Source organism: Gorilla gorilla, chromosome 13 (assembly GCF_029281585.2).
Source record: "Gorilla gorilla gorilla isolate KB3781 chromosome 13, NHGRI_mGorGor1-v2.1_pri, whole genome shotgun sequence".
Taxonomy (NCBI): Eukaryota; Metazoa; Chordata; class Mammalia; order Primates; family Hominidae; genus Gorilla; species Gorilla gorilla.
The window spans coordinates 110,497,261-110,522,204 of record NC_073237.2 but is presented as its reverse complement, the minus strand read 5'-3'; the positions used below and the strand labels follow the sequence as shown (position 1 = coordinate 110,522,204).

Genomic DNA, 24,944 nt, shown 5'->3' with positions numbered 1-24,944 from the left:
AATCCCAGGTACTTAGGAGGCTGAGGCAGGAGAATTGCTTGAACCCGGGAGGCGGAGGTTGCAGTGAGCTGAGATCGCACCACTGTACTCTAGCCTGAGCAACAGAGCAAGACTCTGCCTCAAAAAAAAAAAATGGGGGCAGTCCTCCCCCAAACCTCTGCTGTCTAGCTGACATGTGTCATGACACTCTTATCCATTCAGGCTCCCTGCTGTCCCTGCTCCACCGACTAACCCCAGGTTAGTATTTTCATAGCACAGTTCTCCAAGCAAATGTGAGACTATGTCCAGACCCTCCCAGTTCTCTCAGTGCACCAAAGTCCCCACCTCAACACCCACCATCAGGCCACAATCACAGCCATGACAATCTACCAGGACCCAGGTTTCATATGTGCTTTACCCACCCCCTCCCCCTGCATCTCACTGAATCCATGTAATGACCCTGGAAAGGTAGGTGGCACTGTATCCCCATTTTATAGAGGCAGAAACTGAGGCTTAGAGAGGTTAAGTGATTTGCCAAAGGTCATACAGCACCAGGCATCTACAGGATGTTCAGTTAACAATTGTGCAAAGAATGAATGGATGGCTGGATAAGGGAATGGTTCAAATCCAGGTTGTCCCAAATCCAAAGCCTATGTTCTTTTGCAGTCCACATGGCCTCCTCATCTCCCTGGCAGGAGAGTTCTGGGTAACCTCAAGGAGCCCCGCCTGGGAGTCAGGACGACCTGCATTTCGTAAGGATCAAATTCTTTTGTTCATTTCATAGATAGATAGTCACAGAGCACGTGGTGTGGGCCAGGCCCTTAGCTGCGTCTTCCCGAGGGGACATTTGCAAAAAGTGCAAGCACGGGCAAATGCCAGTGGCCTGATCATGAATAAATAAGGCCTTGACTCGCCTCCTCTCAGGCGTGGGGCTTCTGTGCAGCTTCTGTGCAGGGCTATGAACCGCGGCCTCCCCGCCCCAATTCACCCAGGGCCAAGCTCAGTTTTTCCATGTTCCCCCCTCCTGGGGCTCCCACAGAGCTCCCTCACTCAGCAGCTACAACTCCTGGCAGGCCTGGGCCCAGAACTCTGTCTCAGCCTCTGCCAGTTGCTCTCGTGCCCTGAACCCCGAGGAGCAGGTTTGCACATGCAGACACAGCCACTGCACCTTTCTCAAACACTGAAAGGTCCCACAGTCATTTCTAAGGGGAGAGCTGTCCCAACACCCTATTTCAGTGGAAGACTGAGCCCTGGGGAGAGGAAAGAATTTCCTCAAAGTCACTCAGCAAAACTAGATAAGATAGCCCAACTTACTTCATTTCTACTACAGCTGTATTTTGAGACAGAGTCTTACTCTGTTGCCCAGGCTGGAGTGCAGTGGCATGATCTCGGCTCACCACAACCTCCACTTCCCGGGTTCAAGGGATTCTCCTACCTCGGCCTCCCAAGTAACTGGGATTACAGGCGCACACCACCATGCCTGGCTAATTTTTGTATTTTTGGTAAAGACAGGGTTTCACCATGTTGGCAAACTCCTGGCCTCAAGTGATCCGCCTGCCTCAGCCTCCCAAAGTGCTGGGATTATAGGTGTGAGCCACCATGCCCAGCCTCTACTACAGCTTTATATGCAAATAAAATTTACGCACATTTTCAGGCCACCCTCCCCACCAGAGGTGGGAGCTATTATCATCTTATGTTCTACAAAAACAGGCTCAGCATGGATCAGTCACAGAGCTAAAAGGGATGGAGTCAGGATTTGAACCCAAGTCTGCATGTGCCTGGACGGGGGACAATTAAGCTCTTCTCCTGGGCAGCTGGAGCTTCTGTTCTGCTGGGCTTAGATCCTGGACGTATATGGGGGTCAAGGGAAGATAGCAGAGGCCAGAAAGAATGAGAGTTCATTTCATCACCATTCAAAGATGCCTCTTCCATTACATTATTCTGGTATCTGGTGAAGAAGTGACCAGGTTGCCATCTGCTACACAGTGGACAAAGATTCTACCAGCTTCCGGGTTCCTCCTAGGGTGGGGACAGGGGATAGCATGGGGCCTGAGACAGGGATGTCACCCGGGCAGGTTGGTGTCTTCCCCTTGTCTTCAGTAGTCAGGGCTGGAGGAGCAGAAAGAGCCTCGGCCCTGGCCGGAAGTCAGGAACCAGAAGTTGCACCCCAGCTCCTTCAGGAACACGCTGGGAGCCTTTGGCAGGGTCCTTTATCTCTTTCCAACCCCTCTTGGATCATCTGTGGGGCAGGGATGAACACACACAGCCTGCCCTCCTCAACCAGTTTTCATGAGGTCCTAAAGGAGACACAGTGCCTGTGGAAGCAGCTCATAAACTTGATGGGTTATTGAATTGGAAGCTTCTTTAGGCCAGGCACAGTGGCTTAAGCCTGTCATTCTAGCGCTCTGGGAGGCTGAGGCAGGAGGATCACTTGAGGCCAGGAGTTTAAGACCAGCCTGGGCAACATAGTGAGACCCAGACTCTACAAAAAAAGTGAAAAAATTAGCTGGACATAGTGGCACGTGCCTGTAGTCCCAGCTACCTGGGAGGCTGAGGCAGGAGGATGAATTGAGCCTGGGAGACTAAGGATGCAGTGAGCTGTGCTCACACCACTGCACACCAGCCTGGGTGATAGAGTGAGACCCTGTCTCTAAAAAAAAAAGAAAAAGATTCTTTAGATGTTGAGCCCTTCCTTTGAGGCCAGGGACAGTAGTGACTCCTGTCTGAAGCCCCCAGTCCCCCAGATCTGAGTCCCAGAGCCTCAGAGTGGACACTCAGGGCAGTGGGATGGAACATGCTAGTCTTGGAGGCTACAGTCTGGAATGTAAACTTCAACTCCACCTCCTCCATGCTGTGTGGCCTTGGGCAGGTCCTGGCCCTCTCTGAGCGCAATTTCCTCACCTGCCCAATGAGGAAAGTTGAACTAAGTCATCCCCAAGCAACCACTGACTGACCAGTTTCACTTCAGTGCCTCCTCTTTTTCAAAGAGATTTGGCAGGAGGCCTCGCTTCCTGCTGACCCAGAGCCTCAAGCCCCAGGAAAAAGCATTTGACTCAGACATACAGCAGACCCAAGATTCTATAGAATCTGCCCTGGGCCAGCTCCGCTCCTCTCTCCACACCACACACATTCGTGGGAGGGAGGGCTGGCCTCCTCCTCACGGCTGGGTTGTGCTGTGTGGCCAGAGTTGAGACCATGGACCTCACCATGTCAGGAGGGGACAATTCCCCTTTTGACCTCACCGCCATTGAGCCCAGCACGCACACAGCGTGGGAAGCTGAGCTGTCAGGGCCCCAAGGCACCTGGTGCCAGAGTTGGCCTGGGTTGGCTGGAGAGGTGAAAAGGGTTCCTCGTTCTTTCCACAAGAAAGTGGTGGCTCCCAACTCTCTACGCTGCCAATTTCAGAACACGGAACTTGAGCAGAACGTTGACATAATTGCAAAGCAATGCATACAGTTTCCATAAGTTCGACAATATGGTTATAATAAAGGCGGACTCTCCGTCCCCTTGGAGACAGGCTGGATAAATATTATTCCTAATGATTATTAAAACTCATTAAGTGTGTTTGGAAGGCCTGGGAATTCCCAGCATCTGCCACTGTCTCCACATTGTAGGGAGCCCTAACCTCAAACACAGAGCCCAGTGGGAGAGCCGGCTTCAGGAAGGAGAGAGAGAGGCCACCACACGGTGGTCATCTCCAAGGCGGGAGAACAGAGCAGAGCCCTGAGCCTTCTGGAAACGCCATCCCATCATTCCCCACCCGGAGGAATTGGCCTCCAGCTGTGGGAAGGTCGTTGCCCCTAGAGACGGTCCCAGGCAAGCCGGAGGCATCGACCCTGAGACCATCCTGCAAATCGTGTTCTTTCTTCTCCCTTCCCCTTCCTTCTGGCCCACGCTGACCTTCCGCACCCCAAACTCCTACCAGGGGGTTACAAATCAAACCCCTGCAGGCGCCAGGCAGGCAGGTAACATAAACGGGTGAAAGGACTGGTCAGAAGACTCAGTCAGAAGAAGTGGGGACCAGCACAGACAGGAGTGGACTTGTCCTAACGGGGTGGCCCAAGCACCGTCGCATCTCCCACTTTCCAAGAGAAGCTGGTTGCTGAGTCTTTTTATAAGAAATCTCTCACATTTTTAAAATGTTAGTAAGTTATTGGATTTTAAAAAAAGAACACTGCACATGCCAAACAAAACATATCCAGAGCTCCCCATGTGTGACCTTTGTCTGCAACTCTCAGACAAGCTGATGGGCCAGAAGGACCCCTGCTCCATGAGCTGGGAGAACGGGGCTTTGGAAGCTGCTTACTCACTGCATGATCTGGAGCCAGTCAGCTACGGGCCTTCCTTAAGCTCTTCGAGCTTTGCAGCTGGGTTAGCAAAGAACGGGCTTGGACCTGGGCCAACAAAAGCCCAGGGATGCTCTTCACCTGGGGGTAGCCACCAGACTTGAGTCTGTCCCAGTGGATCATGAATCTGGAGCGGGGTGGGCAATGATGCATTTAGCAGAGCCAGAGGAGCAGGGGGCCTGCCTGGAGCCAAGGATGTACCCATAACCAGCTCCCTGCTCTAAGCTGCTCCTTTTCCTGTCTTTACTAGGGGCAACCACTTGACCAATGCCCCAGTCCCCCACTGGAGCTCCAAGCAGCATGCAGACCCCACTCAGTCTTACCGGCAAACCACAGTCTCCCTTGGGTCCCGGAGGCCCCATTAGCAGAGGGAAAGGCGTAGATCCTGCCAGGTGGAAGAATGAATAGCCACTGCTCGTGGGCCGGGGGCTGGAGGACAGGAATCGCGCTGGGGCCAACACCAGGGCCGGGGTGGTCTGCTGACTGGGCTGGGGCTGTCTGGGGCTAGGCCTGGTTGTCAGATCACTCAAGGGGACATCCCTGGCTGCCTTCCCAGGTCTGAGGGGGACAGGCTTCTGGGGGCTGCTCTTGGGTCCGGCTTTCTTTGAGGCTTCCGATCCAGTGGGCTTCTTGCTTCCAGTGGGAGCTGAGCCAGGAGTGGGGACGGCAGGTGCTGTTCTGGGAGTGCTGGTGCCCGAAGTTGGAGGTAACATCGTAGCTGGTGGCCGAGTACTCCTGGTAGAACCAGGAGTAGGGGCAGGAGATGAGGATAAAGCAGTAAATGGGGGAGGTTTGTGGGTGCTGGTGCGGGCAGAGGCTGGCTTACTGGCATGGCTGGTTATCTTGGCCTCAGTCCGAGCTAGTGTGGGAATGGGTTTTTTAGAGGAGCTGGTGGTAGGAGGTAGGGGCCGGGTGCTGGGCGGTGGGGGCCTGGGCATTCCCGGGTTCCTCTGGATGGGCTTCTCTGCGGGACGGGAGACTTTGGCAGGAACTGGACGGGAAGTAGGTGGCACTTGCTTCTGAGTGGGTGGGGCTGACTTTGTAAATGAAGATGGAGCTGTTTTCTGGGTAGGATGGGGGCTTTTGATGGGGACAATTGAAGTAGAAGGGGCCGAAGGCTTGGTAGGGAGGCTTTTGGGGATTTTGGTGGCTGTGATCTTCTGTGATGGTTGAGCGGCCGCAGGGCGAGGCGTTCTGGTAGAGCCGCCAACAGAGGCTGGGAGCACGGGATCAAGTGCGTTACTGGCTGACAGCTTGGCAGGTAGCAGTGGGGTTTGGGCTGGGCCTCCCACCGTGATATGCTGGTGAGGGTTTGTGGGGCTAGTCCTTTGGGGCTTGGTGGGCGTGGTGGGTGCCACAGTCCTCCTGGGTCCCCTGCCTGCTGGCAGTGACCCCAGGGCTGGTGTGGCAGTGGTCAAGTTCTCCAGGCCTAGCAGGGCGAGGTCGGACTGGAAGGTAAAAGGTCTGCCAGAGTCTTGGGAGAAGAGAGGTCCCAGTGGGGACTGGTACGTGTCAGCCTGTCCACACTGCTTCCTCAGGTGGGTACAGTAATTGTGAGCGACCTGCGTCACAGGGTAGATACTGAACTGGCAGAGAGCACCTTCAAACTGGACTGCATGCGGGTTCATCTTCCCAAAGAGGAAGGAGCCCCCAGGGTCGAGTGCAGGGTCCCTGTGGAAAGGCAGCAGGACAGGCACCCGGCGCTGCCCGCAGGCAGTCACCAGAGTGACTGTGTGGCCTCGGAGCTCGAGGGCCAGGTGGTGCCAGCGCCCGTCGTGCATGTCGAGATTGAAGGCCACTGAGCGCCGGGACCCGAGGTGGACGACCGTCTTGCCGGGGAGGAACTGCAGGCCCAGCTGCAGCTTGTGTTTCCGGCTGCGGACAGCGAAGAGGAAGGCATGGTTCACCCGGTGGGAGCAGAGGCTCAGCACCAGCGCCAGCTCTGTGCCCAGGGCGGCAGGAATGACGGTGCCCGTGGGAGCCTGGAGCCGGGCCCGCTGCGTAAAGATGAAGCCCGACTGGAAAGGAATGACTCCCGGGGGTGCAGGGCTCCCGGCCTTCGTCCAGCTGAGGCCCAGCCGCTGGAGGATGTCCACATCTGAGAGGGAGGGAAAAGGGGAGAGGACGCAGTCAGGGCCTGCTCCAGCCCACCCCACCCCCTACCCCCTAAGGGGCACAGGCAATGTGGACCGTCCACCCACAGCTACCTGGTCCTTTGTTCATTCATCTAAAAATGACACCGCCCCACGGTGGTGGCTGAGAGGGCAGCGTTGGAACTATCCGTCAGGGATTGTGACCCCTTATCTGGCTGCATAATCTTGCATGTTGGGGTTAAAAAACAGACTCTGGAGCCAAACTTCCTGATTTCAAATCCTACCTCTAACACTTACTAATCTTGTGACTTTAGTGCCTCAGTTTTCCCATCTATTAAATGGGATAGTAACAGTCCCAACCTCAGAAGGATGTAACAATTACATGATGAATACATTTATTTTTAAGTGCCTGGTACAAAAGAAGCCCTTTCAAATAATAACTAATACTAAAGATTATGATAATAACCAAATGCTGTTGCTGAGAGTGTTAGAGGCTTCCCAACAATGACACGTTATACTCCTTCTTCTCCACCTGGAAAGCCATCTCCTCCAGGAAGTAGCCCCATAAGTGAGGGACCAGGATGACAAGAATAGACCTGTCACCAGAGCTTGGTAAGGATGTCCTAGGGGTCTGACAGGTTTCACCATCTCCTCAGGGACCCACCCATTCCCCTTCCCACTCCCGAGGTGTCTCTAGCAGGCTAGGGGGCTGCCATCTGCTATCAGAAGGGTGATGGCATTTCCGCTGACTCCTCCTTCTCCCCACAGGACTCTGGGGCGAGGAGAGGAAGCAATCAAAGCATCCCTACAACCTCTGTCCTCTGGCAAAGCGTATGGATATCTGACTGTGGTCTGGCCAGGTCACATCCGCCCAATAATTATGTCAGCAGGGCTTGCCAGAGCAAAAGCAAAAGGAGGACTTCCAGAGTGTTTATGGAAAGGCTTCCTGACCTTTCCCCTCCCAGGTCATTAGACCCCTTCAGTCAGCTGAACTGCCAGTGTTGGCAAAGCAGGCTCCTGAGCTCTGACTCAGCAGGGAAGGAAAAGCTGCCTCTGGAATCTGAGTCTGGGTCAGGTCCTCAGGGCCCTTCCCCTAAGCTCAGCAAGATAGGCCCTGAGTACTGAATGCTCTCTCCCTATCACCCCCTGCAAAGGTTGTGCTGGGGGCTGAATGCAACACTTGGCATTTGGCCCTCAGCTGACAACTGGGAGATGGATGGATGGATGGATGGATGGATGGATGGATGGATGGATAGATGAATGGATGGATGGATGAATGGATAAATGGATAGGTAGATGAATAGGTGGATGGATAGATGGATGGATGGATGGATGGATGGATGGATGGATGGATGGATGGATGGATTGATAGATGGATACATGGATGCATGAAAGGATGGATGAGTAGATGGATGTATAGATGGATGGATGAATAGATGAATAGATGGATGGATGGATGGATGGATGGACGGATGGATGGATGGATAAATGAATGGATGGATGGATAGAAAAATGGATGGATGGATGAATAGATAAATGGATGGATAAATGGGCAGGTGAACAAGTAGATTGATGGACGGATGGATAAATAGATGAAGGGATGGATGGATAGACGGATAGATGAATGGATGGATAATGACTGGCTGGCTGGATGGTGGGTGGATGAATGAATGGATGGACAGGTAGATGAATTGGTGGATGGATGGATGGATGGATGGATGAATGGATGGATGAATAGATGAAGGGATGGATGGATGGATGGATGGATGGATAGATGGATGGATAATGGCTGGCTGGCTGTATGGGTGGATGGATGAATTGATGGATAGATAGGTAGATGAATTGGTGGATGGATTGATGGATGGATGGATGGATGGATGGATGGATGGATGGATGGATAAATAATGCCTGGCTGGCTGGATGGATGGGTAGGTGGATGAATGGATGGATGGATAGGTAGATGAATTGGTAGATGGATGGATGTATAATGGATGAATGAATAGATAAATGGATGAATGGATGGATGGGTGGATGAAAGGGTAGATGGATGGATGGATAAATGGATGGATAAATGGATAGTAGATGAGTAGGTAGATAAATGTATGGATGGGTGGATGGATGGATTAATGGATGGATGGATAAATGGATGGATGGATGGATGGATGGATGGATGAATAGATGAATAGATGAATAGATGGATGCATGGATAATGGCTGGCTGGCTGGATGGATGGATGGGTGGGTGGATGAATGGATGGATGGATGGATAGGTAGATGAATTGGTAGATGGATGGATGGGTGAATGGATAGATAAATGGATGAATGGATGGATGGGTGGATGAAAGGGCAGATGAATGGATGGATGGATGGATATTGGATGGATGGATGAATGGATGGATGGATGGATGGATGATGGATAGAGAAATGGATGGGTAAATGGATAGGCAGATGAATGGGTGGATGAATGGATAGAAGGACAGTTCCCTGGGGGAAACTGAGAACCTGAGTGCTGGCAGCATGTTATAATGGTTCTATAGCAGACTCTGGAGTCAGAAGGACAAAATTTAGAGCCTGAGAAGACCAGCAGTGAGCCTCAGTTCCCTCCACTGTAAAACAGGGCTATAAAGAGCGCCTACACCATAGGGTTATTAGGAGGATGAAATGGTCATCTTCCTCATCATCTTCACCCAAGCCCCACATTGAGTAACTCTGCTTGAGTGTCTTACTGACCCTTGGGCCTCAATTCCCTGCCTGTAAGACAAGAGAAACAGATCTTGAGATAGCACAGGTGTTACAATGTTCTAAGAATTCTATAGCTCTGTGTTGCTGGTTTAGGTTGGCTTGAGTTTAAGACCTTTATTCTTCCTTAGGACCCAAGGGGCTTTCATTCCATTTCAAACTCCTCTTTCCCATCCTTTCTCCCATCTGTCTGTCCTCAGGTTCTAAGCTAAAATAAACTACTGACTAAGGATCCTCTTAGTGGTATATGTTTTAATCACTGAAACCCTCTTATTGTCATGAAATACTATTCACTATTATTCACTATAGACTGGGACTTAGAATGGGAGGAGCCATTTGGTTGGACAAGAGGTAAGGGCAGGAAGCCACCTGGTCCTTCCTTTAGTCCCCACTCAAAAACCCCTGGAGGGCCCCTCAGGCCTGCTCACATCTTTCTCCACACATGGAATTTAGGGCTAACCTGCACTCACCCAAAGAGAGTCACAACTGGCTGGGCCAGGCAGCATGGGTGAGGTTTCCCCTATCCACTGGGTGGGTTTCTAAGCTGACAACCAGCAGTCTCCAGGTGTCCCCCAAAGACCATCTGCAGCTAAAGGGCAAAGTCTCAAGCCCTGACACCTGGCAAATGTGACCAGCACAGAGCTGCTGTGAGTCTGACCACTGTGAGCCCTGCAGGGCATAGGAAAGGGCTGTTCTTGCCCAAACTTTTCAGGTAACTAATTAACAGCAATAAGAAAAACTAATACTTGTTGAGCACTTACTAGATACCAAATACTTTACAGGCATGATCTCAGCAATCTATGGAGCAGGTACTCTTTATTATCCTCACTTTATAGAGGGGGCTCAGAAGAGTCAGAGGGAATAACTTGCAGCTTAAAAAAGGCACAGCCAAGGTTTGAACCCAGGCCACCTGACTCTGGGGTCTTTGTGCTTAGCCATGATGCTATTCTGCCTGGGGCCTCCCAGGCTTGTTGGAAAGCAGGGTGGAGACACATCCAGCATCCCATCAAGGGTGAAGAGATGGGGGACAGGGGAATGAATTCAGCCCAACGCCAAGATAGAAGGAGCCTGCCAGCTGGCCCCCACAAGATCCCTTATTACATAAACCTGGCTCCACACAGCTCCAGCCTCTCCCCAACCCCCCGCCCCAGTGACTGACTCAGGACTCTGGACAGCTGTTCACCTACTTTGTGGGGGAAACAGCAAGCTTGGAAAATATGACATTTGCACAAAATGTTGCTGGGCAGGAGAAGTCTCTTCCGGGCACAGCCCTGCCCTCCCAGGGGCCCAATCCCTGCTGAGTGACCAGGTCAGGCCATAGGGACTCCCGGCGTGCTGGGCTGCCTGCCCCAGCACACGGGCTGGGCGTGAAGGCGGGGGAAGGGCAGCTATTTTCAGAGGCATGCGGCTGCTTGACAAACAGATGTGGGAGAGGTTTCAGTTTCCCTGGGCAGATGTGGAGCCAGTCCATCGCTGCCCCGGCCCCCTGGACAGCCCCTCAGGGATAGCAGGGAAAAGTAGGATCTCAAGGGAAGAGGAAGATGGGATCCCAGGCTTGGGCCATGATAGTTAATGCTTAATGCCTTTATTTTTTTTTTTTTAGCAGTTCTTAGAGCACTCATTGGACAAACAGGGACAACTGAGGCTTAAAACCGGAGTAACTTACTCAAATTTTGCCCCAGAAAGGAACACAAGAATCACCCTTCCACATTTCTGCACAGAGTCCTTCCTACCCTTTTACAAAAACTTCAAATGCGATTCTTTTTTTTTTGAGATGGAGTCTCGCTCTCTTGCCAGGCTGGAGTGCAGTGGCGTGATCTGGGCACACTGCAACCTCCGCCTCCTGGGTTGAAGCGATTCTCCTGCCTCAGCCTCCCAAGTAGCTGGGACTACAGGCACCTGCCACCACACCCAGCTAATTTTTGTATTTTTAGTAGAGATGGGGTTTCACCATGTTGGCCAGGATGGTCTCGATCTCCTGACCTCGTGGTCCACCCACCTCGGCCTCCCAAAGTGCTGGGACTGCAGGCTTGAGCCTGGCCTCAAATGTCATTCTTTCAAGCCTAAAGAGAATTTGCCAATTATCATCTCCATTCTACTGATGGGAAAACTGAGGCATTGAGTTCCAATTATGGGCACGGCTGTCTCCTACCGCTGAGTTCTCAGGCCCCTTCTGTTCTCCTTTGTCTCCCCCTGGACAAAGAGAAGAGAGAATTACCTTCAGGAGCTCCTTGGGTGGAGGCCAGGTGACAGGCAAACGAGACTAAGATCCAGGAGAAGAGAAACCCCCTAGAGACCAGGAGACATAAGCAGAGGCGGCATCAGCTTCCACCCCTCACACCCGGATCCGGCTGGGGAAGCTGGGAGTGGACACCAGTCCCAGTCTCACCCCAGTCCTGCCCACGGGAGACAGGAGGCCAGGTACAGGCTCTAGGACCCCATCAGAGCAGCAGCCCACTCTTCCCGGCCTCCAGGCACAGCCTCTCAGTGAGGACCTGCTTACATAGGCAAACACAGCCTCACTTTTCACAGATCAATTAGTCAACGTCAACGGGGAAGAAGCAGTGCATAGAAAGCCCTGCCCTGGTCATTGGAACGTCTAGGGTCCAGCTCAAAATCTGATGCTGACTCAGTGAGCAACCAGGGGCCAGCCCCTCCCCTTCTCTGGGCCTCAGTCTCCCCATCTGTACTACAGCCTCATGATCTTTAGACCCTTCCCCAGACCCCAGCCAATGGGCAGCAGAGCCAGGGGTGAAAGGTCAGCGGGAAGACCAGGCTGGACTGCTTGGGAGACCAATTCCCACACAGGGCAGGAGAGAGGAGACCGCTTAACCAGAACCAGTGCTGTGTGAAGGCAGCTCCCGACTTGGCTTTATCCTAATGGAAAGTGGGAGAAAGAAAACAGAGGGGATGAGGGGGAGTCAGACAGAGCCACGTGCAAACCTGGCCTTGTCACTTATCAGCTGTATGACCCCGAATGAGTTGCTCAGCCTCTCTGAGCCTGTCTTGTCTTCTGCAACATGGGCTGATATTCCCTATCTCACAGGCCGGGCATGAGGATTCAATAAGCTCATGCATGGCAAGGGCTCAGTCTGCTGCCAGCCACAAAAATACTCCCCTAGGCGGTCCCCACTGTCCCTACACTCTAGGGCCAGGAAGGGTTAAAGCTCTGCTCTGTGGCTCTTGCCAAGATGGGCAAAGGCAATGATACAATTTCACCTTCCTGTGGGAGCAGCCACCAGTGACACCCGAAGCCACCTGGGGTATCTGATCCCCAGGCAGGCAGAGGGGAGGCCAGCACGTGGCCAGAGACAGGCGGGACGCAGGCAAGAGAGCTGTGTCAGGTGGGTGGTGAGGGCTAAGTCTGGGACAGACAGGCCCAGGATACATTTCCAAGAGGAAAGCTAGGATAGCGTGCTTCTGTGGAATCATGTAATCTAGGAAACCTGTCTGCCAGGGTTGATAACTGGCAGAACTGGGAAGAACCTAGGTTCTTCCCAGACTCCCTGGGCACCTTAGACGACAGCTTCTGTCACTGTGGGCATGGTGAAGACACTGGTGATTACATGCCCACAGCACCCCTCCTTCCTGCTTGCTCACGTAGGCATGGACTTAGAGGATCCTACATGAATCCGGATAAATCTAAGTTGATCCCGAGAATTTCATTTGCCATGCCAGTGACTGGTTTAGGCATGCATATATGACCCAAATGTGGCCAATGAGAGGTGAGGGATGCCTGTTAGGGACCCTGGGAAAGCATTTCAAAGGGACAGAGAAGGTTTTCTTCAAGCCTCTATATGTTGTTGAGTAAGGACATACCGCTCGGAGCTGCTGCAGTCATTTTGGGCACATAAGGTAACAAGCCCCATGAGCACGTGAGGATAGCAGAATAGAAAAATAGTGGGTGTCTGAAGACACTGTTGGGATGCTGAATTCACCAACCCTAGTACTGCTCTTCCTTGAGGCCTCTTGATATGGGAATAACCCCCCTTATCGTTTAAACTATTTTGAGTTGGGTCTTCAGTTACTTGCAGCATAATGTAAACCAGCTGAAATAGCACTCAGATGCCAATGATGGTCCCCTGAACGCCTTCTCCAGCTCTGGGCCTTTGCACATGCTACTCCCATCATGTAGACACTACTCCTTTGCCTGGTCAGTTCCTACACATCCATTAGATCCCCGCTTGGGTGTCACCTCCAGCAGCTCACTGCACATGCCACACTACAGCAGGTCTCACATGTGTGGTCATTGTCTACTCTCCCATTTCCCTGTCTAGACGAAGTCTCTAAAGGGCAAGGATGCCTGTCTTATTCACTCTTTTTTTTTTTTTCATTTTTTTTTTGAGACAGAGTCTCACAATGTTGCCCAGGCTAGACCTGAACTCCAGGGCTCAAGCTGTCCTCCCACCTCAGCCTCCCGAGTAGCTGAGATTACAGGCATGTGCCACCATGCCGGGCTTATATTTCCAGCCCCTGGCAGGCACACAGGAAGTGTCCAGTATATTTTTATAAGATGAATTAATATTACCTGATATTACAGGACTCTAGACTTTAAAAAACGGCCGGGCGCGGTGGCTCACACCTGTAATCCCAGCACTTTGGGAGGCCGAGGCAGGCGGATCATGAGGTCAGGAGATCAAGACCACCCTGGCTAACACATCGAAACCCCGTCTCTACTAAAAATACAAAAAAATTAGCCAGGCGTGGTGGCGGGTGCCTGTAGTCCCAGCTACCTGGGAGGCTGAGGCAGGAGAATGGCATGAACCCGGGAGGCAGAGCTTGCAGTGAGTCAAGTTCGTGCCACTGCACTCCAGCCTGGGCGACAGAGCGAGACTCCGCCTCAAAAAAAAAATAGACTTTAAAAAGTGTCTTCCCAAAGCCTTAATTCCCCTACTCTGACTTTTTCCAGAATTGCTGCAGGATAATCCTTGGTCCTTCCTCTTCATCCTCTCCAATCTGCTGCCACTGTTGTGAGAATGCCTTTTCATGGGGCCAGGCCCCCAGCTCACCATGGGCAACGACTAAAGGTCAAAGTGTCAAGCTGCCCTGGGGTTGCCTGTGGAGAAGGGCAGGGCCAACCTTTCTGGCATGACTTGCTTACTTGAAGCAAATGGCAATAGCATGAGCCCTGGAGAGAAATAAAAGGCAGCTTTGTTTAATTACACAAACGGAGAATACCAAGGCTCAGGGAAGGCAGGTACTTCCATCCTGGGCAACGTCTGGGCTCATAATTCTTCAGTAGTATTTCCCACACCCACCAGGGACATGCTTTCTAGGAAATTGGCCAGATACATTAGGGAAGAGCTGTCCCCTGCATCCCAGTCTTGACAATCCGGAAAGCACAACTGTATATCGAAGGCTCTGAGAAATCCTGCAATAAAGAAGTTGACTGTACTTTCTGTCATTCAGCAGTCCCCAAATTTAGAATCATTTTTTCCGTGAATGCCTCCTCAGAAGAGACTACCCCTTGCCTTCCTGTGTTCTTGCGACCCCATTAATTTCTGTTCCATCTCCTTCTAGCCCCCTCTCTTCCTGGCCCTTGTCTGGCACCTGCCCTCACTCCTTGAGTCCTTCGTTGGATTATGTCGCATACCAAACTTCCTAGGAAGTTTCCCAAACTGATAAAGAAAGGCGAGGTGGGGAAGAGAAGGTACAAAAACCACACATGTCCTTCTCAGTCAATTTCCCTGGCTACAGCTATACCAAAATGACTACTCTGCAGAGAATTAGAGGGCAAATCCTTGTAATCTCTGAAAATCAGGAGGAAGAAGTCCCACAGGAGACATGGAATCAGAATCTTCTCTTCAGTTAAGCTTCCTAACACCATGGCTTCCAACTTGAGGACTTCAGCCCTGAAGGCCTATTACAGAAGAATTCAACCTCCATTCATTCTCCCTGACAAATGCAGCTGACCCTCTTGGAAATGGATTATGTGTGCACTTGACCCATAAACTTCCCAAGTATAGAGCATGTCAGAGTGGAAGAAGGCCATTTAAGATCATCTAGGGGTCAGATTCTAGTCCTCTCTCTCCCTCCTTTGAAAAGATGCGTAACTGAGGCCCAGAGAGGGAAAGTTACTTGCCCAAAGCCACACAGTGCTTCAAGTCTATGACTTAACAGATAGTCCTTTTCATTTGACTTGTCTCCATGGAGCAGAAATTGGAGACTTGCAGGGACTTCCTACTTGCCAGAGACCCGAGCCCCAGCCTTCACCAGCAGGAACAGAGATGCAACCCAGGGAGCCAACGAGCCATCTAAGTCAGCTCCAGGCCTGGAAAGTTGGCTCTCAGAGGGAGGCCCTGCCAATTCTTTTGCTCCCGTTCCAATCCTGTTTAGGCTACTGCTAATCATGTTTAGTGCCTGTGCTGGCTCAGGGCTTTGTTCTTCCAGACTTCTGTTTTCACCACTTGTCTTGTGGGCCTTGTCTCTGCAAACCCAGGGCTCCAGAATGTCAGGAAGACCAGAGCACAGAGGCCAGGGAGGCCAGGAGGCAGCCGAAATGGGAGCCGCGAGGAAACATCACATGGAAACATCGTCTGGCCACACAGCCCTCCAAAGAGGAAACCCAGGTGTTCCTATGCCCTTGCAAAAGGCCCTCTGCCAGTGCACCAAATGGGGCTACTCCTGGGTAACCACACTGCCAGAACCGGCAGCCTGCTTGGATAGTTTTCTTCCATCCTTATTACCTGGAAACACACAGGATCTTAGAAACCCACACCAGCTTCAACAGTCACTGAGGGCTCTGAGCTGAGACCCAGGCCACAGAAACACACAGGGAAAGTGGCCCTGCGGACACTAGGCTTGGCTGTTCACGCATGGGGTAAAAGCTGAAAAGGGAGCTAGCTGGAACTACAGCTCATCAAGTGGGGTAGACCTGTCCCACCTGCCTCCATGGACTGGCCAGACCCCCTGTGCCCGGACAGCTATGCCTGGGCTTTCTTCACAGCTTCCACGTCCTCCATGGGAACACAGACAGGTCATCGTCTGGATAGGATGCAGCCCGGAACTTTCCCATTGACTCACACACCCATTCAACATGAAGGGAATAATACAAATACCAGCTGCCGTTTACTGAGCACTTATTACATGCCAGGCCCTGTTCTAAGCCCTTTACAAGCATGGTCCTGTTCATCTTCACAAAACCCAGCCAGCTGGGAATAAGGTGCCGGTTTTGTGGAAGAGAAAAACAAGCAGCAGAGTGGCTCACCCAAGCTGGCGCAGCAGAGTTAGGATTCAAACTCGAGCCTGCCTGATGGCAAGCCTCGTGGCCCTCCTGTGGTGCCACCTGCCTCCCACCAACATGATTCTGTGAGTGTCTCACTGCTGTCCCCTACCACCAGTGGATATGTTACTCTGCGTAGCCAAGCCAGGCATGTGGGTATCAAGAGGGTCCCTGGACAGAGATGGAGGAGAGAAAATGCCAACAAAGAACTGGGGAGTGTGCTCAGAAAGGGACAGAGACCACCAGGAGGCTGCTGGCTGCTGAGGGTCCGCAGCGCTTGTGGAGGCACAGGAGAGGGAGAACGTTCTGAGTACAGGGAGGAAACAGAAGGAGGCAGAGGCCAGGGATGTGTCCATAGACATGACATGGAGTTTGGTCCGGCCAGAAGGGTCCAGGAGCAGAGGCATGCTGGAGAGCAGAGGCATGCTGGAGAGCAGAGCGCACATGATGCAGGACAGCGTGATGTCAAGGGAGGCAGGGAGGCAGGAGAAGGCAGAGACTGGGCCTCCGAGCAGTGTTGACTGCCCACTTGCCCAAAGCTGGAGCCCCACCATGGGGTGCTCGCCTGGCACCACTTTTCTGCCCAACTGCTGGCATCGACCCTGGCGCAGGGTCTTCTGGAGAAAATGAGTCAGCGGTGTGCTCACTGGTGCCGTGTGTGTGTGTGTGTGTGTGTGTGTGTGTGTGTGTGTGTGTTGTGGTGAGGGGGTGCGGGGCGGGGGAATCGCAAACAGCCAGCTTTTTCCAAGACATGGGGAAGAAAGGAGGGGGTGTCATCCCGCGGACTCCAGCTCAAAGGGGGCAGGGCCCAGCTACAGCCCTAACAGCCTCTGGGGAGTGTCCTGGTGTCCTGGGGGCAGGATGGAAAGAGAGGAGCGCCGTCCACAGGCCCCAAGGGGCTGCTTGCATGCTGCTGGCTCCCACACACACCCACACGCTGCGCCGGCTCCAGCACAGGCTCACTCTCTCTTACAACTCCTACTCCACACGCTGGGAATCCCAGCCTCTGGGCCCCAGCTCCGCGCAGCCGCTCCTGGGAGAGTCCCTGCCCCTCTCCGGCCCTGTCTCCCGATCTGTACACTGAGGGGTTCCGCACAGTGATCGCCCAGGGCCCTTTCTGATCTGACATGCTGGCTCTCACTTTTTCTCTCTTACACACGTGAAAGGGACAGGAACCGAGAAGCAGGAAACACAGACACACAGACCCAGGCCGACTCACACACACACGCGGAGATTTCCAGAAACGCGGGGACGTGCAGAGCCACACAGACACGGAGACAGGAGCAGAACCCGAGACCTGGTGACCTAGAAACTTGCGGACAATTTCACAAGAACAGATAGAAACGGAGACGTACAGGCTTGGGACCTGCAGACACCGAGACACCGGAACACACCGAGACGGCCCCAAACGGAGACCCCCCTCCTCCCCCAAGCATCCAAAAAGCCCCCCTCCGCACCCCGCCGGCCGCTCCAGGCGCCACCACCCACCCCCACCCCCGACCCCCGGGCTGGCTCTGCCCCCGCCCCAACGGGATCGGGCAGCCGGGCCAGGCGCGGCAGGGCGGGCAGCGCTCGCCAACTCTCGCCCGGCCGGGGGCGCAGCCCCTATTAACCCTTGGCGTCCCGCCTCGCGGGGGCGCAGGAAGGGGCAGGAAGCTGACGTTCCGCTGGAAGCGACCGCATGGCGGGGAACCCCTGCCCTCCCCGAGATTGGAGCAGCAGGAAGCTAGGGAGGGGGCGTCCCCGAGTTCGTACTCACCCCCCGCGCGCCACCGCCGCCGCCGCTGTGCCTCGGGCCCCCCGCGCCGATCCCGCTCCCATGGCAGGCCCCTACTTCATGCTCCCGAGCCCGGGGGGCAAGTGTGGGCGCGCCCCATGGGGCCGCCAGCCCCCCGCCCCGCCGCGCCAGGCCGGCTTAGAGCGCGCGGCCCCCGCGCCCCCAGCGCAGCCCCGCGCCCAGGGGCGCCCGAGCAGGCAGGCAGCGCGGCTGGGGCCCCGCGGGCGCCCGCGCCAGGCCCATGGTCCCAGGAGTCCGGGCGCCGCGCTCGCCCCTGCCTCGGTCCTTTTCTGCTTCCACCAAAAAGGAAGAAGAAGCAAGAAAAAGAGAGAGAGAGATGATCAAACTTTTGGAGGCGGGCTGCTGGCCGTCCCCGGAGGCAGAGCAAGGCCGGGTGAGGGCGCGCGGAGGGCGGTGGAAGCTGCCTCCCCGCCGGCCTGGGGGAAGGAGAGGAAAAGGAAGGATTTGGGGGAAATGAAGGCGATTTAAAGTCTCGGCCCGCGGTGGCTCTCCACCTTCCCTCCTCCCCGCTCCCGGCCGCCCTCTGCTGCCCCCTGCTGCCCCCTGCCGGCCGGAGCCAAGGGTACAGCCTCAGCTGGCCCACTACAGCCCCGATGGGACACCCGCCCACCTCCTCCTTGTATAGATGGGGAAACAGATTCACAGAGAGGAAGGGGCTGCCCAGGGCTTCACGGTGATTTGATCACCGTTCTGAGATTAGGAACTTCTGACTGGTGAGGCTGGGGGTCCTCCAATGGGGGGTTGGGGTAGGGGAGAAGGGCCAAATTCTACTCCTGGAAGAAACCCACAGTTTCAGGGACGGAGCTAGGACCAGAACTTGGTGTCCAGACGCCCACGACAACCAGTATCGTGACCCCCACCGCCCACCAAAAGTTTGCGCTCCCAGACTCGGAGCGCCCTGGAGAACATATAGGGTGGGCTTGTTAAGGGTTTGCCACCCTCTCTCTCCCTTCTGTCAGCAATTGGAATCTAACCGCACCCCACCACCGCCACTAACCACGCACCTCCCCAGAATCGACAAAAACTCCCTCGGATCCCATACGGGAGCTAAGAGCTGCACACCTTGGCCCCCGGGCAAATTCTCACACCCAAAACTCCAGTCCAGCCCTGGGACCACAGCTCCCTCCGACTCTACCACCTCTTGCCACTCGTTCACGAGCAAAGTTACACTTATTCACCGGTGCACACACACACTCCCACACGTATCCACTCTTTCCCCAAACTCAGACACACGCTCACACACGGTCACATTCAGGGATAGCCACGCACCCTTCCTAGGTTCACACGAAACGCATCCTCAGATATCTGGGCTCAGGCGCACGCTGATACTCTACACTCGCAGAAGCATGCACACGGATGCTTACACAGGCACAAATGCACGCTATCCTGGCCATATCGCCCCCACACATGTACACACCCCAGGTGCACACACGCGCGCACACCCTCACTTGCACACAGTTCTCCGAGAGTGCCCACCGCACATGTGCACACACGCATTCACTCCTTACGCGTGTACCCACCTCCCCATACGCGCACACCTTTAGGCGCACGCACACACAGGCATATAACACTTCGCACCGCTCCAGGAGCCCCCAAAAGCACTTACTGGGTCCCTACGTGCGAGGCTGGCCGGTCGGTCCTTCCTCCGGCGCCTAACGGCATTTGTATTCATGGGTCCCCGCAGCCGTGGGCGCGGGGGCGGGGGGGCGAGGTCCCCTTCCCTAAACGGGGCGCGGGCGCGCGGAGCGCAGCGGCACCGGGAGGGGCATGGGCGCGCGGGACTGCGCCGCCGACCCGGTCCGCCTGCGCTCGAACTTCGGCAGTTCTGCGTCCACGGGCTCTGGCGCGGGCTCCGAGAGCTGGGGGCGGCTCATAGGTGCTGGGGCGGCGGCGCCCGCCGGGCCTTTTGAAGTCTCCGCTGGGGGCGGGGAGGGGGCTCTGAAGGCGGCCTTTTAAACCCTGGCTGCACGCGGGCTCGGTCGAGCAAGGTGTCTGGTTTCAACAAACTTTAGGAAAAGTCCCAAGCCGAGAGAGGGGAGGTAGGGGGGTTGGGGGAGCTGCATAGCTGTGCGCTGCTTCCTGCAGAGGGCAGAGCACCCATGGCTGCCAGGAGGGAGGCCAGTCGTGGGACTGGGGAACTGGCAGGCTGCTGGCCGGCGCGTGGAACCACCCCCGCCACCCCCGCACCCCCAATGTTGAACCAGAGTTCCTAATTTCCATGTGCACGAACCCCAGGGAGTGCAGGAACACCCCCAAACTGTGCACAAATTGAGCATGTTTGTGCATTCTTCAGGGGAGAGGGGCCGTGGGCTTTCCTCCGGTTTTCAGAAGTCCACGGCCCCCTAAGGTTGAGAACTCCCTCTTCAATCATAACTGATGTTTTTTTAGTTGCATACTTGGTACCATGCTGACCCTGTCTTTATTTACATTTTAGATATTTTGTTCATTGTGGGGTTTTGCATTAATTTTGATACTTTAAAAAATATTTTAAAAGTAAAAAATTAAAATATTATTTTGATTACTTAGGGGTTTGGGGCACTGCTTTGGGCAATTCACCTCCGTCGCTGAGTTTTCTTGGCATCTCCCGGTATGCTGCATCTCTGCATGTGCCACACCCTAGTCCAGACCCTGACCACACAGTGCTGGGGTTTAAAGGAGGCCTGCTTTTTTCTCTCCATTTACAGATGGGAAAGCTGACATAAACTGGTAGGTGGTAAAGGTGGGATTTGAACCCAGGTAACCTAACTCCAAACTTCTGCATCTTGTCATAAGGATCCAAATCTTAGGCTTTAAGGGGTTCTGTGCAGATCCTCACCAGCCTCCCCAGCTTCAGATCCGGCCTCCTGAGCTCCAGTCTCTCTGATTCCTGCACCCAGGCTCGGGTAAGCTTGACTACTTCGATGCTTTCTCCATACTGTTTCCTCCCAGGTTCTCCCTCTGCCCTTTTTCTGCCTGTTCACAACCTGGTTATTCTTCTAGGTGCAGGCCAGAGCTCACCTGACTCCGGTGAGCTGCTCTGCCCTACACCGGGATTGCAGCACACATCACATGGCGCTGTCATTGTCAGATCCATCTCTGTGTCCCCACACCCAGCCTGACACATGGAGCCTGGGATACAATAGATGCTCAAACCGTTGGTAATTTAAATAAGTTATTTGTTTTAACTCCTACAGTATGCAAACCCCTGTACAAGACTCTGGGGGAAAAGGGTCTGCCACTGTGGGGGCAGGGACAAAAATTTCCACATGGTCCTGCCTTCTGGTCGTGCACGCATTTGTAATGCGGACAGGAGACATGCACAGCAACTTGGGGTAGGGAAGAGAGTCTGGATGGGAGACATCAGACATCACTATGTCGTGGAGAACCCCCTACAACTGCATAAAGATAAGATAATATAAGGAGAATGTGATAAATGCCATCAAAGAGATGTAGATCAATTGAATTGTGAAGCTGATTAAGGGATGGAAAGAAACCGAGGAAGGCCCCCAGGAGGAGGTGGCATTTGGATCTTAAAGGGTGTGTTGGATAAATGTGCAGCCACAGAGGAGAAGGACATCTCCGGTGAAAGAGTCACAAAAAGACCAAGAGGACAGAGTTGGATTTCAGGCAGGTTTTGAAGGAGGATTGAGGCGGTGGGGCCCAGTGAGAAACTGGGGAAACTGTCCAGTTCTCCCCACTGTATTGTGTGGGTGATACCACACGACTCACTGTTCACAAAGCCATTTCCAGGCAAGGGGCTGCATTTCCTGAAAGGTCAGGCAGGCAGCAGGTCAGTGGCTAAGCACCAAGGCCTTTCCAAATTTCACTCACAAATGTGAATAGGCAAGGCTTAGTGCCAGGGAACGCTGCCTGCTTCACCCAGGTCAGCCCAAAAGACCCGTGAGAATGCTGTGAGAACCCAAAAGGATTGAGGGCATCCCCTCTCAGAGCCTCACTCTGCCCATCTGTAAAATAGGTGCATCAAACATGATGATCTGTGTGAGCCCTTTGAGCTTGGAGGCATGAGACTGTCCTTCAACAAGAAATCCAATTCTGTATGTGAATATTGAGGGCTAACTGCATTTTGCTAGGTCGGGAGGGAAATGAGGCTCATGGCCTTCCAGGAGCTCATGGGCAGCTGGGAAGAGGAGGCAGGGACACTGGGGAGAATTCCAAGGAAGGGCCTTGTATCCTGCCTCTGCCGTCTCCCCACAAGCAGTCTTCCTGCCAGGCAGGTTCTTGGCGCAGAGCCAGTGACTGGGTGTGAACTGTTCTGATGGACATTGAATCTGGAAGACACCAAGCCATTACCCACCCTTCAAAGGGGAAAGCACACTCACCAAACAGCCCTAAGGGGCCCATTTCTATGGGGCAGAAGGCAGTAAGCCTGGGAACCAGGTGGACAGGGGCTGCCAGGCCTCTGTAGATGCCTCAGGATGAGAATTCCTGGCCTGGTGGGGACTTTCAGGGAACACGTAGTTTGCTTCCTGCTCAAGCAGCTCAGCCATGGACCCATCGGTCTCTGTGGCACATCTGCCTTAGGAGAAGCTGTTGGTTGCAATAGCTTTAATGTTGGGCACACAGTAGATGCTCACAAAATGTTTATGAATGAACCACTAGATGAAGTGTTTGTTTTGTTTTGTTTTGTTTTGTTTTGTTTTTTGGTAGAGACAGGGTCTCACTTTGTTGCCCAGGCTGGTCTTGAACTCCTGGGCTCAAGCAATACTGCCACCTTGGCCTCCCAAAGTGCTGGCATTACAGGCATGAGCCACTGCACCTGGCCCTAGAGGAAGTCTTAACCTGCAGGACAGAGGTTGCATACTGCCCCAAGTATCAATCCACGTCCATTTACCCACCAAGCTGCTTCTGAAGACCCACTGTGCACCAGGCTGGGTTTTCTGCTCTAGAAGTGCTATGGTCTGAGGAAGGAGGCCAGCAAAGAGAAAAACAGACAAAAAATGCAGGTCAGGAAGTCCTGCCTCAAATCAAGCCTGTTTAAGTGGTACTGCAGGGCTTGGAGGAGAACCAGATTCCTCCTACTAGGAGAAGAACTAGAGTCTGCCAGTCTTTCCAATACCCTGCACTGCTGTGGGCATACCAGGCTGGGTCTTTCTTTCATTTGGCGGCCCCACCCTGCATGTAGCAAAGGATACGCACACAATACATGTCTAACCATGGAGTCATTCTTTCCCTGGTAGGGAGATGCTGTCACGCATCAGGCCCTGAGCTGGCCACTGGCAAATACAAGCTGTGGTCCCTGCTGGACGGGGCTGCCATGTTTAGCTTCTGACAACAACACAAAGCACAGTGCCTGGCACATAGGAAGTTCTCCACAAGTGCTGAGCGAATGACGGAATGAAGGCCTGAATGAAAACATGAAAGAAAGTAAATTCAGCAGATTAGGCCAGGTTAATCCCTGCTGCCACCTCCTCCCTCTCCTCCATGATGACCCTCACCCACCAACAGATATTTGTTAGGCACGTGCAGACCCAAAGCATATGGAAGACCCGATTTTAGGTGCTGTAGATATACTGAAGAGCATACACACAAAGCATCTGTCTTAACAGAGGAAGAGGAAATACACAAATCTGTTATACGACATCAGGTTGTCATGAGTGCTATGAAGACCTCTAAGCAGGGCGTGGAGTGGCAGAATGATGAGTGGGGCCATTTTATTTAAATAGGGGCTATTTTATTTAAATATCACCTTCTCTGAGGAGGTGATGTTTAAGCAGGACAGAAAGAATGGAGGGAAAGAAATGAGCGAGTGAGTCACGTTCAGCAGAAGAACCATGGGAAGGCAAGAATGGGTCCCCACTGACTTTTCATTCCTGTAATTCCTTGGTTAAATGTAGACCTTACATTCCCTGAGGGCAGGAGCTGCTCTGCCCTGCTCATGGCAGTATTCCTAACACCCAGGACAAAGCATTTTGGTAAAATGAACTGAATTCCAGGCTGGAGAGTGAGGCAGATTCTAATAGTGTCTCTCTCACCCCCTCCAGGCAATGTGGGCCCATTTCTCTCCCCAGGGCAGGTGGCTGGAGTCAGTGCTGGCTGTCCTCATGGCCCACTGGTCTCCTAGGGCCTGGGTTCTGCCTGCAGGACTACGTCACTCTGGCCTGGTGGCTGCCAAAATTCCAAACACAGTCACTCTACCAGAAGGAATAAGGGCAGAGGTCAAAGAAGCTCCCAGGCCACCACTTGGAGGGCAGCACCTTCTAGGCACATGGTCCCACCATCTGGGCCCTTCTGCCTCTTCCCCTCTCTGGGTTTATTTTCCAAGGGCTAGGCCAAGTGGCAAAGGGCTGTGAGATCCAAAGCCCACTTATGGTGGCCAACACTGACCCGGATGTGGGGCCCCGTGAGACTTTTCAGACCTGGAAGAACTTATGGAGCTGCCTAGCCCAAATTCCTCATTTTACAGGTGGGGAAACTGAGTCTCAGAGATAGCATTCATGATTTTCTCAAAGTCACACAAAGTTAATGGCGGGGCTGGTGTGAAGAAGCAGGGCCCCCCACCTTTGTGTCTAACCGCAGAGGGTCAAACCTGTCTCTCCAGCCTTCAGCACAGTTAGTCATCCTTGGAAGAATTAGATCCATTTTCCAGATGTGAGCACTGTGGCAAGTTAAGGTCTCTGGCCTCTGCCCGGTAATGTGTCCCAAACCGTTGGCTATACCAGACAAGCCATTAGTGATGAGTTCTGGGCCACCCCCAGCAGCCCAGGGTGGGGATGAAAGCAACTGATGATTTCAGGCCTTGGCTCCTGTGGCCACCTCCGCCTAGAAATG

At 53.6% G+C, this 24,944-nt stretch overlaps 1 protein-coding gene across 5 annotated transcripts in view; it reads right to left on the bottom strand.

Moving 5' to 3' along the window:
• The window catches only part of COL27A1 (collagen type XXVII alpha 1 chain), a 157,781-nt gene extending 139,094 nt beyond the window's left edge, over positions 1–18,687 (bottom strand). For all 5 annotated transcript variants that reach the window (XR_010130328.1, XM_031014649.3, XM_055350483.2 and 2 more), the window contains exons 1-3: positions 18,138–18,687; positions 11,375–11,445; positions 4,649–6,423 (exon numbers count right to left, since the gene is read on the bottom strand). Coding sequence is in view for 4 of the 5 variants with exons in the window: in XM_031014649.3 (XP_030870509.2) it covers positions 4,649–6,423; positions 11,375–11,445; positions 18,138–18,199 (1,908 nt within the window). In the remaining variant the exon portion in view is untranslated. The remainder of the gene's footprint in view (positions 1–4,648; positions 6,424–11,374; positions 11,446–18,137) is intronic.
• Positions 18,688–24,944: the final 6,257 nt, after the last annotated feature.